Source organism: Octopus bimaculoides, chromosome Z, assembly GCF_046866305.1.
Source record: "Octopus bimaculoides isolate indiv1 chromosome Z, ASM4686630v1, whole genome shotgun sequence".
NCBI lineage: Eukaryota > Metazoa > Mollusca > Cephalopoda > Octopoda > Octopodidae > Octopus > Octopus bimaculoides.
In genome coordinates this window covers 18237697-18256452 of record NC_142944.1, presented here as the reverse complement: position 1 = coordinate 18256452, position 18756 = coordinate 18237697, and the positions used below count along the sequence as shown (strand labels likewise).

General features: G+C 37.6%; 1 protein-coding gene across 6 annotated transcripts in view; it reads right to left on the bottom strand.

Moving 5' to 3' along the window:
• Positions 1-18756, bottom strand: part of LOC106875566 (uncharacterized) — a 360383-nt gene that overhangs the window by 15401 nt on the left and 326226 nt on the right. For 4 of the 6 annotated variants that reach the window (XM_089365512.1, XM_089365510.1, XM_089365511.1 and 1 more), the window contains exons 7-8: positions 16433-16479; positions 10098-10215 (exon numbers count right to left, since the gene is read on the bottom strand). In XM_089365512.1, coding sequence (XP_089221638.1) covers positions 10098-10215; positions 16433-16479 — 165 coding nt within the window. Of the gene's footprint in view, positions 1-10097; positions 10216-11809; positions 11881-16432; positions 16480-18756 lie in introns of all 6 variants that reach the window. The other 2 variants (XR_016244845.1, XR_016244844.1) reach the window with 1 other exon arrangement.

Genomic DNA, 18756 nt, shown 5'->3' with positions numbered 1-18756 from the left:
CTTCCTGTCTCCCTTTTTTTTTTTTACAAGTTTAAATGGTCCCACTCACACAAAGCACTAATAATAAATTGTTTTGTTTAAGTTAGGACATGATAGAAAGGAGAAAGATATTCATTGCAAATCAGTGAACTTCATTAGAAATGTGGGTAATTTTTCAGATTAACACCTGCGCGATTTTCAGTATGGTGTTAGGGTTAGGGTTTTAGGGTCAAGGTTAGGGTTTTAGGGTTACGGTTAGGGTTAGGGTTTGGGATTAGGGTTTGGAATTAGGGTTAGTGTTACAGTTACGGTTTTAAGGTCAGGGTTAGTGTTTTAGGGTTAGGGGTTAGGGTTTGGGTTAGGAGTAGGTTAGGTTTAGGGTTTTAGGGTTAGGGTTAGGTAATTGTGCAAGTGTTAATCTGAAAAATTACCGAAATGTGAAAAGTACCGACCCTGCCATCTGTTATAACTTTTGTTGTTCTGTTTAATATATACATAGGTTATGCCTCCAAAGAAGAGAGTTTGCTGGGGAAAGAAAGCAACCGGTTTAAAATGACAGCAACAGACTGCAGCAATTCACCACATTCCAGAAGCTACTTTGAACATAATGCAAAATGGTGCATCAACATCTTCTGCCCAATCTGATAGAATTCTGGCAAAAATGTGTAGCAACAGATCGCCAGCAATTGCTTCATCAGAAATTGCCGTCCTAGCTCCTGCAAAAAGGGATAATCTTGCTATGTATAATCAGGGTAGCGCAAAAAGTTGTTTTGCACAAGCATTTCTATAGCCAATTAGATGGATGAAATTTATGTACGCTTAATAATGTTACGCAAAACAGCCTTCAAACTTTCCCTATTAATTTCATCATCTTTTGAATTATGAACATATTTACATCATAAGGGTTTTTTCATTGTAAGGCTTTTTTTTTTAGTTGATTTTCACCTAGCAAGACTTATCGTAGATGGCGTAATATACTGCTAGTATATATATATATATATATATATATATATATATATATATATATATATATATACACACACACACATACTTATATTATACACATATATGTGTATGTATGTATATATACACATATGTATATATATATATATATATATATATATATATATATATATACATATATATAGTTCAAATTTACAGAAAGCAAAAGATGAAGATAGGTGAAGGAACAACAAGCAGGTGTGTTAGTTTAACACTTGGGAAGAATGGAAAAATCTTTGATGTTTCGAGCTTATGTTCTTCAACAGAAAGGATTGAGAGGGTAAAAAATATGAAGAGAGAATGAAAAAAAAAAAAAAAACAGAGTGAGAAAAAAATGCTTAGGGATTAAAGGTTCAACATGATGAGAAGCACACATATATAATAAGAATCGAAGAACAATATACAGGATTATTTACACCATGTACATTCAATGGATATTTGACCTCATTTTGTTTGTTGTTAACACAACATTTCGGCTGATATACCTTCCAGCCTTCTTCAGGTGTCTTGGAGTAATTTCAAACCTGGGTTCTCATTCCTAAGGTATTTTTCGATGTTGTTGTTATTATTATTATTATTATTATTATTATTATTATTATTATTATCATTATTATTCAGGTCACTGCTTGGAATTGAACTTGGAATCTTGGGGTTAGTAGCCCGTGCTCTTAACAATAATAATAATAACATCAAGAAATACCTTAGGAATGAGAACCCAGGTTCGAAATTCCTCCAAGACACCTGAAGAAAGCTGGAGGGTATATCAGCTGAAACGTTGTGTTAACAACAAACAAGATGAGGACATATATCCTTTGAATGTAAATAAATAATAGGTTGGTGCGTAATTACTGCGACTTTTTTTCAACAAATTTTATTCACCAAAAACAATAACAATATTTAACAAAAATATCTTTAAATGACGGTCTGCCAAGCAAATGGGAAGCAGTAATTGATGTAGGTGGCGAATATTCTCCGGAATAATCATTTAAAGATGCTTTTGTTACATGTTATTTTTGTTGAATAAAATTTGTTGAAAAAAAGCCGCAATAATTATGCACCAACCCTATATACATGTGTGTGTGTGTGTGTGTGAGTATATATATATATGTGTGTGTATATATATATATATATATATATATATATATTTGTTTTGCAAGATTATTGGCTAAACTGGCAATATGACCATCCCCAAGTACAACAACATATATATATATATATATACATACATGTGTCTTGCAAACAAGTGTATGGGGTCATCAGGAGAGAATGCGCGCCGTTTCGGGGCCTACCTCTCGACGGCATCAATGCGCACCGGCCCCCCTCACTGATATGAGGCCCTGCTTGCTAGATCAACTGATTATTAAAACAAAGCTCAATATTTCTCTAGCCATCGCTCATCGTCTCTTTTTAATATATCTATTATATTAATAGATATATGTCCTTAGGCTTCCACCCAGTTTCCACCTAGCAAATTCTTTCACAAGACACTGGTCAGTCTTGGGCTATAGTAGAAGACACTTGCTGAAGGTGCAGTGCAGTGAGACTGAAACCCAAACCACATACTTGCGAGGTGAACTTCTTAACTACACAGCCATGGAGTTGGAAAGAAGATCGATGACAACGAGAGAAGAGATCCAGAGGATAGGAGAGGGTTAAGAGTCAGTCATTAGAAAGACATGAAAGTTACAAGAAAACAACACATGTAAGTTACACAGAAGCCAGAAAGGTTGTAAAGAAGGAGGTGGAAAAGGCACAAAGCGACGTGTATGAAAATGTTTGGAGAATGTATGAATCCAGAGGTCTTTAACCTTTTAGATTCCAACCATGATATAAATTCACTTCTTTAAAATTAAAATATTTCGTTTTTGGATTTTGTTTGCAAGATTTTTTATGTGATTTCGTGTGTTGAAGCATATTCTGTTGTGTCTGGGAGAGTAATTTTCTTATTGTGCCTTGAAATTTAACACACTCACCATTAAAATTTCCACTTATTTCTTATTTTCATTTTCCTAAAATTTTCGTTGCGTCTTGCAACCTTTTCAATAGTCTTGACTGTCAAGACTATTGAAAAGATTGCAAGACGCAACAAAAATTTTAGGAAAATAAGAAATAAGTGGAAATTTTAACGGTGAGTGTGTTAAATTTCAAGGCACAATAAGAAAATGACTCTCCCCTGACACAACATAAAATTAAAATGTTCCCCCAAAATTTCATGTTAGTTTCATTCCCCAACTCTGGTTTAATAATAGGAAGGTTATTTTACTAAACTTTCTCTGTTACTTTCAAAATTAATTGACACAAAGACCGTTTACTTCAACAGAAATATGTTAACAGAAGGGTTAAAGTGATCTAAATTAAAACATTCAATCAAAATTTCATGTTAATTTATTTTGTAAACATCAGCTCAATAATGACAGAGTTATTTTATTAAATTCTTCACTATTTGAAACAAAGGCAGTACATGGTAGCAGAACTATGGTAGCAGAAGTGTTTAATGTTAGGAAGCAATTACCAAAGGAAATATATGATGTGAATAGTTCTGAGCTGTTTGAAGGGCAAAATGGGATAGATTGCTGAGGATTCAGGCAGTATTAAGAGAAGGCGGAAAAGATACATGAAAAGAATGTGTAAAATGAATGGAATGAAACAGAAAGCAATCCTCTTTATTAGACTGGTAGAGGAGATAATTAGGAAAGAATTTAAGGAAGTAAAAAGAGTAAGAAGAGTGGAAAATCAAGGGGACTAACTCTTGTTAAAGGCTGCAGAAAGTTGGAATGTGAACAAAATTGTCCAGAGACCTGTATTTGCAGTGAAAGAAGACTATATGCTTGTGGATATACATTTGTGCTCTCATTTTATTGGATATAGGTGCAGGCATGGCTTTGTGGTAAGATGTTTGCTTCAGAATCACATGGTTCCAGGTTCAGCCCCATGCTGTAGGACCGAACTTGGACAAATGTTTTCTATTATAGCCCCAGACCAACTAAAGCAATGTCAGATGATTAGGTAGACGGAAACTGAAAGAAGCCCGTCTCACACACACACACACACACACACACACACACACACACACAAACACACACACACTTATATATATTATTTTACTAGTTTCTGTCATTCGACTGTGGCCATGCTGGAGCATCATCTTGAAGGGTTTTTGTTGAACAATTTGACCACAAGACTTATTTTAAAGCCTAATACTTATTCTCTCGGTCTTTTTGCCGAACTCCTAAGTTATGGGGACATAAACACACCAACACAGGTGATGGGGTGGGAGCCACAAACACGAAGACACACGCGCACACAGATATATACATTTATATATGTATGTATGTATGTATGTATGTATGTATGCACATATATATGGATTTGGTAGTTTCTGTCTACCAAATCCATTCACAAGGCTTTGGTTGACCCAAGGCTATAGTAGAGATACTTGCTCAAGGTGCCAAGGAGTGGGACTGAATTTGGAACATATATATACATGTGTTTCTTTGTGTTAGTGTTTGTCCCCAACCACCACTTGACAACAAGTGTTGGTTTGTTTGCAGCCCTGTAACTTAGCAGTTTTGGCAAAAGATGCTAACAGAATAAGTACCAGGCTTAATAAATAAATGAATAAATAAATATTGGTAATGATTTTTTTTTTACTAAAACCTTTCAAGGTGGTGCCCCAGCATGGCCACTGTTCAATAACTGAAACAAGTGAAAGATATAAGGTAAAAAGACACAGCGAAAGGTAATTTCCTAGAATTTAGTTTGTACAGAACAATTATTGGAGCATGAAATGAAGTTATTGGAGAAAACATTAGAAAAGAGGATGAGGAAGCGAGATTAATGGAAAGTAGTTTGGATTTATGCCAGAAAGAGGAATTATTTCATTGTAAGGCAATTGCAGAAGAAGTACATTGACATGAGGAACAAGTTGTTTCTTGGGTTTCTTGAACCTGGAGAAGGCTTTTAGCAGCATTCCACATTAAGCAGCGACCATCCCCATTTATATTCTGATTTCTGTACCTTGAAGGTATGCCCTGGCACCTTGCCACCATTTATCCCTCCCTCTCTCTCTCACTCTACTCTACCATCTCATTTATATTCTGATACCTGTACGTTGAGAGCATGCCCTGGTACTTCACCACCATCTCTCTCTTGCACTCTCATCCTCTCACTCTCTTCCACTCTCTCTCTCACATTCTTGATCACTCACTATCTCTCTCTCCCTCTCTCTTTGTCTTTTTCTCTCTCCCTCTGACGGGGTAACCATATACCTCCTCTACAGCAACATACCTGTTTCTCTCCTCCTTCTTCATCTCTCTCCCTCCCTCCCTCCCCCTCTATTTCTTGCTCTCTCCCTCTCTGACTGGGTAACCATGTATCTCCTCTATAGCAAGACACCTGTTACTGTCCCTCTGTCACACTCTAGCCTCTCATCACCTGTCATCAATGCCCCCCTCCCCTCTCAAAGGATCTTTGTCTTGAAAGTTACTTGGTGACCCTGCCAGTGATGGTGCATAGAAGGACACCTATCTGTACAAACCAAAACAAACCTCGGTTGTGTTGGTACCACATAGAAAGCACTCAGTCCACTCTGTAAAGTGGGTAGTGTTAGGAAGGCGGTCCCAGCCATAAAAACCCTGTGAAGCCTGGTGCAGTCTCCTGCCTGGCCAGCCCCTGGTCAAACTGTACAACCCATGCCACATGGAAAGCGGACAATAAATGATAATGATGATGATGGTCATTGAATGAGTTAGTAGTGGAGTAATGGATGTCTGTATCAATGAAAGGACATGCACATTTATAAGGACAAAAGAGAAGGAGCAGTGATGAATTTGAAGTGAAGGTTGGCGTACATCAGGGAGCTGTTTTGAGACTACTAATACTTGTAGTTGTGATAGGGTTGCTGGCTTAACCCTTTAGCATCCAGATTACTCTGTCAAATATAATGCTTATTTATTAACCCTGTTTTCAATTAACCACACACCATCTCATAGCTTTGAGAGTTCAATGATGCGATTGTCTATTTTTAGAATGATATTGTAAGGTATGGTATGTATGTACGTATGGTATGTATGTTTGGTATGTATGCATGCATGAATACATACATACATGTATGTATGTATATATAACCCTTTAGCTTCCAGATTACTCTGTGAAATACAACATTTATTCACACTATTTTGAATTAACTATGCATTATCTAGTAGTTTTGAGATTTTCAATGATGTGATTGGGGGTGCAGGTCTGCATCTGGCCGGGGTTATAGACTAAAGGGTTAAAGACTAAAGATTGATTTACCATGGGAGTTGCTATATGCATATGATCTGGTTTTAAGAGCTGTGAGTATGGATGAACTGAAAGAAATGATGAAGAGATGGAAGGAATACAACCAAGCAAGCAAAAGGTATAACGGTAAATATCGGAAAGACAAATGAGGTGATGATAAGCTGCAATGCATATGGTGCAGAGGAAAGTACAGGTAAATGTCTGTATACAAGAGCAATATTGGAGTAAACCTCATTAAATGCTCAATAGACAATGGACAGGTTCATCAAAAATTTAATGGTGTGAGAGAGTATGAATGTATGAATGTATGAAACTATCGTGGAAACTATATTTAAGCATAAGACATGTATAGAAGGAGTTGTAATGATTCACTGTTGATCAAGTTGAAATGTTGAAGGCAGAGGCATGACCAGGTTCTAAAGTTAGTGGGAGCGAGCATATTAAAAAAGAAAAAAAGGTGCCCTGACATATACCAAACAATTTTTTTTAGCTCATTTCTGTTATTTACGTGAAATATTTCATTAGTTATATACATAAATGTATGCTGCATTCATGAATTTGATGTTTCAGTAATGATGTTATTATGTATGAAACCTAAGGCAGCAAGCTGGCAGAATTGTTAGCACGCTGGATGGAATACTTAGTGGTGTTTCACCTGTCACTATGTTCTGAGTTCAAATTCCGCTGAGGTCAACTATGCCTTTCATCTTTTCGGGGTTGATAAATTAAGTACCAGTTGAGTACTGGGGTCGATGTAATAGGCTTGTCCCCTCCCTCAAAATTTCAAGCCTTGTGCCTATAGTAGAAAAGATTGTTCATGAAACTTACAACTATCGATACAGGTGTGACATAAACAGGATGAAAATCCGTGGGATTGTCCAGTGTTGAGAGGTTATGACATCAGGGTTTGTTTTGGTTCTTCGGGAGCATCACAGGAGATTTAGCAGACATTAAAAAACATGGTAAGTTGGTCAAATAATGTAATAACTCCAGAAAGTTCTTCCAAGACCAAATGATTAACAATAAAAAAAATTAAAATAAGAAATTTGATTTTTATCACTCAAGTGCACTAAAGAGTTAAAGAAAGTTGTTGCAAAGGTGCCAATTTTGAAAAATGCACTTGTGGGGAATGGTCCCTCCCCTTGCTTCCCTGTTAGTTATGCCATTGGTTAATGGTTCTCTTCTGTAGCATAACGCTGTGTTTCTGGCAAACATTCTTAAACATTTGCTGATCTAACCCACTTTAGCTATCAGTAAGGTACGGCTTCTTGTTGTTAGTAATTGAGTTCAAATCGTTATATAATTTTCAGCATGGCAAACAGTAGCCTTTTTAACATGCCCTTTATAAGGGTGAGTAGAGATCAACATAGTCTATACTATGTGATGGACTATGTTACACTTGACTTAAACAGATTTGGAGTTATGTAGTGATGATGATATGGTATATATCCATATATACATGCCTGCATGCCTGCCTGCCTGCCTACCTACCTACCTACCTACCTACCTACCTGCATACATACATACATACATATATATATATACATGCATAGATAGATACATACATACATACAAACATAGAAACATACATAAATATGAATGTACATACATACATACATATGAGATTATATAAATGACAATGGAACAAGAAATTATATAATAAACTCCATTAGCTTACAGCTGTTTCTGCTATGAGATGCAGTGCATTCATAGTTGAGTGTTTGCGTATCACCTTATGGCTTCATCAGAGCTTCAGAAATGAAGTACAATTTTATTTGGTAAACCATTTATACATATGGCTAACATCACCAAAATGTAGTTTTGAGTATTGACAGATATTTATCAAAAGGGAGTGTGCATCCAAGCAATAATTTTTTCAAGGTTTAGTCACAGGTGAAAGGATAGCATTTATGGATCTTTTGCAATTCCTCCAAGACTGGTGGAAGGAAAAGAGGAGGTTATCCTCAAGCCACCAGAGACTTGGTCAGAATGCTTGCATTAGAGGGGACTCCGCTCAAAGACATCTCAGGGCCAGGTGATGGGGTTAACTAGGGGACAAAACAAGTCTGCAGCCTCAATATATAAACACACCATCTAATGTAAAATAATCAGATCATTCTACCATACACCAAAGATATAGATGTCAAAACTGCCACTGACACTGCCACTAATGCAGCACCACTACCAACACCACTGAGAGCATCAGCATCAGCATCAGCAGCATCTTCAGCAATAGGATCAGCAGCAGCAGCACCACCACCACTACCACCACCACCGCTGCCACCACCACCACCACCACCACCACTACTATTAACACCACCACCACCACTATTACCACCACCACCACCACGACCGCCGCCGCCGCCACCACGACCGCCGCCGCCGCCACTACTATTACCACCACCACCACCACCACCACCGCCGCCACCACCGCCACCACCACCGCCACCACTACTATTACCACCACCACCACCGCGGCCGCCACCGCCACCACCACCACCGCCGCCACCGCCACCACCACCAGCACCACCACCGCCGCCACCGCCACCACCACCACCACCGCCGCCGCCACCACCACCACTGCCATACCGCTGCCACCACCACCACCACCACCACCACCGCCGCCACCACCGCCACCACCACCACCACCACCGCCACCACCACCACCATACCGCTGCCACCGCCACCACCACCACTATTACCACCACCACCACCACCAGCACCACCACCGCCACCGCCACCACTGCCGCCGCCATCACCGCCGTCGCCGCCACCACCACCACCACCACCGCCGCCACCACCACCACTGCCATACCGCTGCCACCACCACCACCACTGCCGCCACCACCACCACCACCGCCGCCACCACCACCACCACTACTATTACCACAACCAGACATTGATCAGTTGAAGTTGTGCACTTGTACAGCATGACAATACCCCAATACACTCACATGCATAAACTTGAGCAGCTGGAAATGCTGCCCAGCCCTGCCTACTGTCCAGCCTTTTTGACAGCATCAGATCACCCCCTTTTCCAAGCCATGGGTCATTTTCTTATATCTTTATTGTCCACAAGGGGCTAAACACAGAGGGAACAAACAAGGACAGACAAAGGGATTAAGTCGATTACATCGACCCCAGTGCGTAACTGGTACTTAATTTATCGACCCCAAAAGGATGAAAGGCAAAGTTGACCTCGGAAGAATTTGAACTCAGAACATAGCGGCAGACGAAATACTGCTAAGCATTTCGCCCGGCGGGGTAACGTTTCTGCCAGCTCGCTGCCTTTGGGTCATTTTCTTGGGTCATTTCACCATGGGTCATTTTCTGCAAGGCTAAAGGTTCAATAATGTGGATGAGGTTGAAAACGGGTGCAGGGAATTTTTTTCCCTGTAAACCAACCAAATGAGATAAGCATAAAATTGACACAACAATGGCAACAGACAATAGGATATTATGGGATATATTCTGATGAATAAACGCTTTTCATATTTGATTTGCTTGAAATATCAATTAAAGCTTGAAATACTCATTTTCGTATCCAATCATCCCATCTTTGGTCCACCCCTAGATCTCTTACCAGATGGCTTGGCTTGTAAAATCCATTGTGATTCTCTCCTGCAACATTCTAATCACATGACCACAGTACTGGAGCTGGGATCTCTCAATGTAGAAAAATAGCAGCTTGACCTGGAGTGATTCCTTGATCTCAGAGTGATGCACCCTATCAAGTAAACATTACTCTAGAGACCCAAATAAAGCTGCTTGCATCCACAATTGTACTCTTTCAGTTCCTTACCCAACATAAATGTATATAAAATAATATTTACCACTTTGAGCAGATGATCTTCTATTTCTCCTTCAAGTTTCTTCTTCTGCAATTCATTAATTCGCCATTTAAGGAACTGCTCCTGAGCTGTGCTTGCTTCCACTTTCAACATTTCTTTACTGCAATGATTAAAAGAGCAAAACACACAAAAGTACCGATTCCATTAAACAACTGTTTTCACAATATCAAAAGTACATCTGCCTCACCCCTATTCCACTGTCTAATCATTGTACACATGTCGAGGTCTCTAGAGACCATTTATGATGTATTCATGTTAAAGGCAGAAACATTCTTCACTGTTATATATATATATATATAGAGAGAGAGAGAGAAAGATGTATATGTATATATACATATATATATATATATATATATATATATATATACATATATATATAAATTCTCATATGTATATGAGAATTTACAAACAAAACAAAAGACAAAGACGGATGTGTAAACAACAAACAGATGTATTAGTTTAATGCTCAGAGAGTGAGAAAGTCTTTTACGTTTTGAGCCTACGCTCTTCGACAGAAAGGAACGCAGAAATGAACAGGGAGAGAAAACAGAAAAAGGTTTAGTGGCTAGCGATCTATCATGGCGAATATATATATATATATAATTATATATATATATATATATATATATATATATATATATATATATATATATATATATGTTGTTTACTTGGGGACGGTCATATTGCCAGTTTAGCCAATGAAAACACACGCACTGTATATTTGGTGTTAATTTGCTTCAGCTTTATATTACATTATATTACATTAATCCTATTCCGGCCAGAGTTCTTTCGTCACACTTCTGTGACCTCATCAGTGGTCCTTTGCTTTCTTCTTTCTTATGTGTGTCCCACCTTGCTAATGATCAGCCATTCTGTATTTTGTATTCCTATTGTATGTGTCTACGCATGCGCATCCCTCAATGTGTGTCTATGTTTTGTAAGTGCATGTGTGTGTATGGGGAGTGCCTGTATTATCTATATCCTCTGTTAATACATACATATATATATATATATGTATATATGACCGTTGACTGAACACTATTCAATTTTTTTTCTCCGTGTTTTTCTCCTTGTCTCCGTATTCTTTCTGTTGAAGAGCGTAGCTCGAAACGTCAAAGACTTTGCGTATTCCCGAGCGTCATACTAATATATACTTTTGTTATTTACACCACCTGTCCTCGTCTGTTGTTATTATTTGTATATTCTCCCATATATATATATATATATATATATATATATATATATATATATATATATATATATATATATATATATATATATATATATATATATATATATATATATATATATATATATATATATGTATATATATATTTATATATATATATATATATATATATATATATATATATATATATATATATATATATATTTATATATATATAGGTGCAGGAGTGGCTGTATGGTAAGTAGCTTGCTTATCAACCACACGGTTCAGGGTTCAAACTAACTGCATGGCACATTGAGCAAGTGTCTTCTAATATAACCTCCGACCGACCAATGCCTTGTGAGTGGATTTAGTAGAGGGAAACTGCAAGAAGCCCATTGTATATATGTGTGTGTGTGTGTGCGTGTGTATCCCACCATCGCTTGACAACCGATGTTGGTGTGTTTATGTCCCCGTAACCTAGCAGTTCAGCAAAATAGACCGATGGAATAAGTACTAGGCTTACAAAGAATAAGTTCCATGGCTGATTTTTTTTTCGACTGAAGGTGGTGTTCTAGCATGGCCGCAGTCAAATGCCTGCAAGCAAATAAAAGAATATATGTGTGTGTATATATATATATATATATATATATATATATATATATATATATATATATCCACTACATCTTATAGCAGAAACAGCTGTAAGCTTATGAAGTTCATAAGATAACTGCTTATTCCTTTGTCACCTTGTCATACACACACACACACAAACATACTCACAAATACACATACACACATGCACACACACATACACACGAAGGACTTGTTATACAATAACACTGCAAATGATATTTCCATAATTCTTGATTTTAATATGTATTTTGAGTAACATACAGCAGCAACTGAGACTACATGAGATTGTAATTATGGAACAAGCAGATGAGTTTCAAGAGGACACAGCTAGGATGTACCCTGACTACCTGCATAATCTATACACAGACAGACACACACACACACACACACACACACACACACACACACACACACATATATATATATTTTTATATATAGATAGATATATATTATGTGGTAATGTTTCAACAACTAGAAAAACACTCAACCAACTAAGAGAGTAAAGAAAATCTTATAAAAAAAGGCACAAATCTTGCAAATACAGCCATCCTGTGTTTCCTGGTTGAAATAATAATTGTCTTCTTTACCAGAATCCCTTGTTTAAAGGTTTTCTGCTCAAAAGACAACTGACAAACCATCTTGTTTTCAGCTTGATAAATAGCAGAATAAATTATTATTTCAACAAGGAAACCCTGGGTAGCCGTTTTTACAGGATTTGTGGTTTTTTACTATAAGATTATACATACATATATATACACACATATATTTGATTAATGAGAGAGAGAGGGAAGATACTAAATGCTAAATGGGTCAAAACAATTGTAGTGATTAATAAACATTCTCGTATCTTCCATCTTCTGTCTCTCTCATTAATCAAATGCTCAATGAACACTTTAAAAGTGAACACGTTTTACTGGTAAGCTACCAGGTACATACCATGATTCATTATCTAATATATATATATAATAATATATATATATTCATTATCTAATATATATATATATATTCATTATCTAATATATATATATATATATATTGGCGTTAGGAAGGGCATCCAGCTGTAGAAACTCTGCCAAATCAGATTGGAGCCTGGTGTTGCCATCCGGTTTCACCAGTCCTCAGTCAAATCGTCCAACCCATGCTAGCATGGAAAGCGGACGTTAAACGATGATGATATATATATATATATATATATATATATATACATATATATGTATTTATATATATATGTATATGCATGTATTTACCAGAGTAAGCACACATATATACATATATATATACACAAACACACATCCTCACATGTATATACATGTGTCTAGGTATGTGTGCGTGTGTGTGTATGTTTATGTGTCTTTAGTGTTACTGGTGTTATCAACATCTCCTAAGTATCCTTCCTGTGAGTTGAAACTTCAGGTTAACACAAATGCCAACATCTCTGATAAAAACTACAAACATCAAAGCCCTAGTCACTACCACAATTCCCTTTACAACAGTTAAACCTATTGATCTCTCCTCTCCTATTGTCAAATAGTTACCAAGGTATATTGCAGCTGGTTTCCCTTGGATTCAGGATTCTGCTTTGTCAGTTTAGAAACTCTGCTGTTGAACAGTAAAGAAGATCAATTGGACAGTAAAAACATCCCCCTCCTTGGGGAAACCATCAGAGGAAATTGCTGTATTGATTACTATAAGCATGTCTCATAAGACAAATACAAGCAGCTTGTCCCTCAGGTATAGTTGTTAAGATATTGATAGCTTTAAGCATATGGTCACTCAGCCCCTATTTACTTGTTTATTTAACAATTAACTGATTCATACGCCTGAAGGGGTTTGTATAAGGACCAAGATGTTTGTGTTTTTGATATTGTGTGGATTCTTCAGAAACCTGATGTGTGAGTAAACATATGTGTTCGTGTGTGTGTGTGTGTGTGTGTGTGTGTAAGTGTGTGTGTGTGTGTGTGTGTGTGTGTGTGTGTGTGTGTCTATAAGTATGCATGTATGTGTATGTAAGTTTGTGTACGTGTATCTGTGTGAATGTTTACATTGCATGTCTTTGCATGAAATGCTTTGAGAGAAAAAACAAAAGTGAAAGAGTGATGGCTAGTGGACCTTCCCTGCTAACAGACTCTCCAAAAGCTTTGCACTTATGAAGATGAAATGGAATTAAAAAAAAAAAAACAAGGAAAGCCTTTACTTGCAAAACAGGTTAGGTTTAGTGACAGGAAGGGTACCTGTCCATAAAAACATCTGAATGCATGCTAATCCAGCCCATGATAGCAGGGGAAACTGAACATAAAAAAAACACAAATCAACACATACACACACGCACACACATACACATGCACACACACACACACATGCACACACATCACACACACACACACACACACACACACACACGGAAAGGGGCAATTATGTGGATAAACAAATTAGATATATTAAATATAATAGTTTTTGTATGAACATGTATACATGCAAAAGGAGAGAAAGCATAAAGTGGAGACTTTCAGACGATGAATATTTAAGTCTAAATATATAGACATTTATATTAGTAAATGTCTATACAGAGCACAAACGATAAAGAAAATTAAAGGGGTAGAAAAGGGGTGTTATAAGTCCAACGGCTGTTTCTGGGGGGTCTGCAGATGTAGTTCATTTCAATCTGCAGTTGTAATGGAAACAATCAACATTGGATAAGACGAGCATCTGTTATCAGGGTAGAGAAGGTCTTACATTTCAGATCTTAATGCAGAGAAGTTCAAAGACGGAATGATTAGATGTGTGTGTGTGTGTGTGTGTGTGTGTGCAACTAACTAGTATCTGGCACTCCATCACATATGGTGACGAGGGTTCCAGTTGACCTGATCAATGGAACAGCCTGCTCGTGAAATTAATGTGCAAGTGGCTGAGCACTCCACAGACACATGTTCCTTTAACGTAGTTCTCCGAGCGATTCAGTTTGACGAAGAATGTGATATGGCTGGCCCCTTTTTAAATACAGTTACTATTCATTTCAGGCAGCTGAGTGGACTGGAAAAAAGATGAAATAAAGTGTCTCGCTCAAGGAGACAATGCACAGCGAGGAATCGAACTCACGACCTTATGATCTTGAGCCAAATACCCCAAACCACTAAGCCACGTACCTTCACATATGTACATGCACATCATCATCATTATCATCCTTATCTTCATCATCATTGCCTTTGTTGTCGTCATCGCTGTCATTGTCATCATCATCATCGTCGTCTTCATTGTCAGTGTCATCTTCATCACCATCATCTTCTTCATTATTGTTGCCATCGTCATCATCATCATCATCATCTTCTTCGTTGACATTGTTGTTGTCGTCATCATCATCATCATCATCATCATTATTTTCATCATCATTATTGTCTACATTGTCAGCATCACCACTGTCATTGTAGTCATCATCATCATCATCATCATCATCATCATTGCCCTCGTCATGATCATGATTGTTTAAGGACTATGTTCCATACTGGCATGGATCAGACGGTTTGAAAGGGTGGGATGGGTCTAAGGACCACATCATATCCCAATGTCTACTTTGGAATGGTTTCTATTGCTTGATGCCCTTCCTAATGCCAACCACTTTATAGAGTGTACAGGCTACTTTTGTGTGTGTGTGTGTGTTGAAGTCACCAAGTACAAGACAAGACCCCCTCACCTGAGATGAGACAGAAAATAGCGATGAGGAAACTAGTTGGCCTACAAGGCATGAGTTAAGCAGGAATGGATGGACACACACACGCACACACACACACACACACACACATGTATATATGCATACATATACATGTACATACTTACACACGCGTGCGCGCGCACACACACACATGTATATATGCATACATATATATGTACATACTTACACACACACACACTCACACAGACATGCAGAAATTGCCGAACACAGATGCACACACAAACACACATCTGCACATATATCCATGCACACACACACACACAAGCACACACACATGCAGATATCCAGACATACATCCGTTCATATACACCCACACTACACACTCACAGAGCTGCATGCAGACATCTGCACATACACACACACACAAACACACATTTGCAGACATCTGCTCATATACACCCACACGACACACAGAGACGCATGCAGACATCTACACACACACACACACACACATGCAGACATACACACACACACATGCAGACATCTACATATACATCCACTCATATACACCCACACCACACACAGAGACACATGCAGACATCTGCACACACACACACACACACACACACACACATGTAGACATCTGTACATACATGCACACTCAACACAAACATGCATACATGCATATTAGCAAAATACCTTAACCATCCAGTAATTTCTACTTAATCCAGTCTCACAAATAAACATTCTTCATACTGAATCCTTTTACTTTCAAACAGTCCTCAGTTAAGTTAATCAAAGTTAATTATGCTAAATTAGATAAAACAAAAGGCTTTCGTTTTTTACCTGCATCTTTCACAAATACTTGATAAATGTATTCTTTCATTAGAAGCCTGTGAAAAGGAATTAAAGAAACTAATAATAATGATTTCTTTAATGAGCACAAAGGATTTACATTAAAGGAAAAACATTATGGTCAGTACAGTACAAAAAGAAGTGTGTATGTGCGTGTGTATGTGCGTGTGTATGTGTGTGTGAGTGTGTGTTGGAGTGAGGGTTTTGCATGTAAACAGGTTTAACATAATAGACAAGAAAAACAAAAAACATTTTAACAATGGCGCAGGAGTGGCTGTTGTGGTAAGTAGCTTGCTTACCAACCACATGGTTCTGGGTTCAGTCCCACTGCGTGGCACCTTGGGCAAGTGTCTTCTACTATAGCCTCGGACCGACCAAAGCCTTGTGAGTGGATTTGGTAGGCGGAAACTGAAAGAAGCCTGTCATATATATGTATATACCAATAGGCCAATAGAATAAGTACTAGGCTTACAAAGAATAAGTCCTGGGGTCGATTTGCTCGACTAAAGGCAGTGCTCCAGCATGGCTGCAGTCAAATGACTGAAACAAGTAAAAGAGTAAAGAGTAAAGAGTAATGTATAATCTTCAATAGAGAGGAAACGCTCAAGGGTTACTCATGGAAAAACTCCATAAACCACGAGTGCCCTGACTTCTAATAATGATAACTTCAAATTTTAGCAAACGGCTAGCAATTTTGGAGAGAGGGAATAAGTCGATTACATCGACCCCAGTACGCAGCTGGTACTTACTTTATCGACCACGAAATAACGAAAGGCAAAGTTGGCTTAGGTAGAATTTGAACTCAGAACGTAAAGACGGATAAAATTCTGCTAAGCATTTTTTGCCAAGTGAGCTAACAATTCTGCCCGCTCGCTGCTTTAATACTACTACTACTACTACTACTACTACTGATGATGATGATGATGATGATGATGATGATGATGATGATGATGACGCTGATGATGATGATGCTGACTGACAATCATGATGGAGATGGTGATGATGATGATGATGATGATGATGATAATGATGATGTCAATGATGATGAAGATGATGATGATAATGGTGGTGGTGGTGATGATGATGATGGTGATGAAAATGATGATAATGATAATGATGACAATGATGATGATGATGATGATGATGATGACGATGACGATGACAACGAAGACGATGATAATGGTGGTGGTGGTAGCAGTAGTGATAGAAATGATGATGGTGATGGAGATGATGATGACGATGACAATGATGATGAAAATGATGATGATGGTGGTGGTGATGGTGAGGATGATGATGGTGGTGGTGATGGTGATTATCATGATGCTGCATGTTTCTAATATAATAATGATAATGCTCTTAAGGACAAAATATCATGGACAAAACATTTAGAAATGTGTACTTTATTATATGAATAGCTTAAATGTGTTCCTGTGCGTGGATGTGCGTGTGCATGTGTATGTGTCTGTGTGTTTGTGTGTGTGTCTGAATACAGATGAAAATTTGAATTAATAATAAAATCACAAAAATTTCTTTTTTCATGTTAGATCCATAAAATGTGTACGTGCATGTGTGTGCATGCATGTGCATGTCCATGTGTGTGTGCATATGTGCATGCATGTGTGTGTGCATATGTCTGTATGCATGTGAGTCCATATGTGTGTGTACATGTGTATGTGCATATGCATGCATGTGTATGTCCATATGTGTGCATGTGTGTATGCATGTATGTGCATATGTACATGCATGTGTGTGCATATGTTTGTATGTGTGTGGGTCCATATATGTGTGCATATGTGCATGTGTGAGTATGTGCATGTGTATGTATGTGTGTGGGCATACGTGCATGTGTGTGTGTGTGTGTGTAGGAATCTTCTTGAAAGTATTTTTCACTAACGTTTCCTTAATTATTTTTGTTTCAAACTTTTAATTCAAATTTTCATTAATTTTCATGAATTTAGATGAAAATTTAAATCAAAAATGATTATTTGTATGTAGATATAAATGTGTGTGTGTGTATTTATGTACATGTGTTTGTATGTAGTATGTGTGTACATTTATGCTTCTATATGCATTTGTTAATGCGTGCATATGAATGTATGTATTGTCTGCATGTCTGTGTGTATACATATGTATGTGTATGCCCCTTTGCATGTATGTATGTATATGGATATATATATATGTACATATGTACGTATGTTTGCATGTATATATGTATAAATGTATACACATATACATGTATTCATTCACGCATGTATGTATAGTGAATAGCTCTGCTTTCAAATATGCTCCACGGAAGGTATAACTATGTTTGTTTA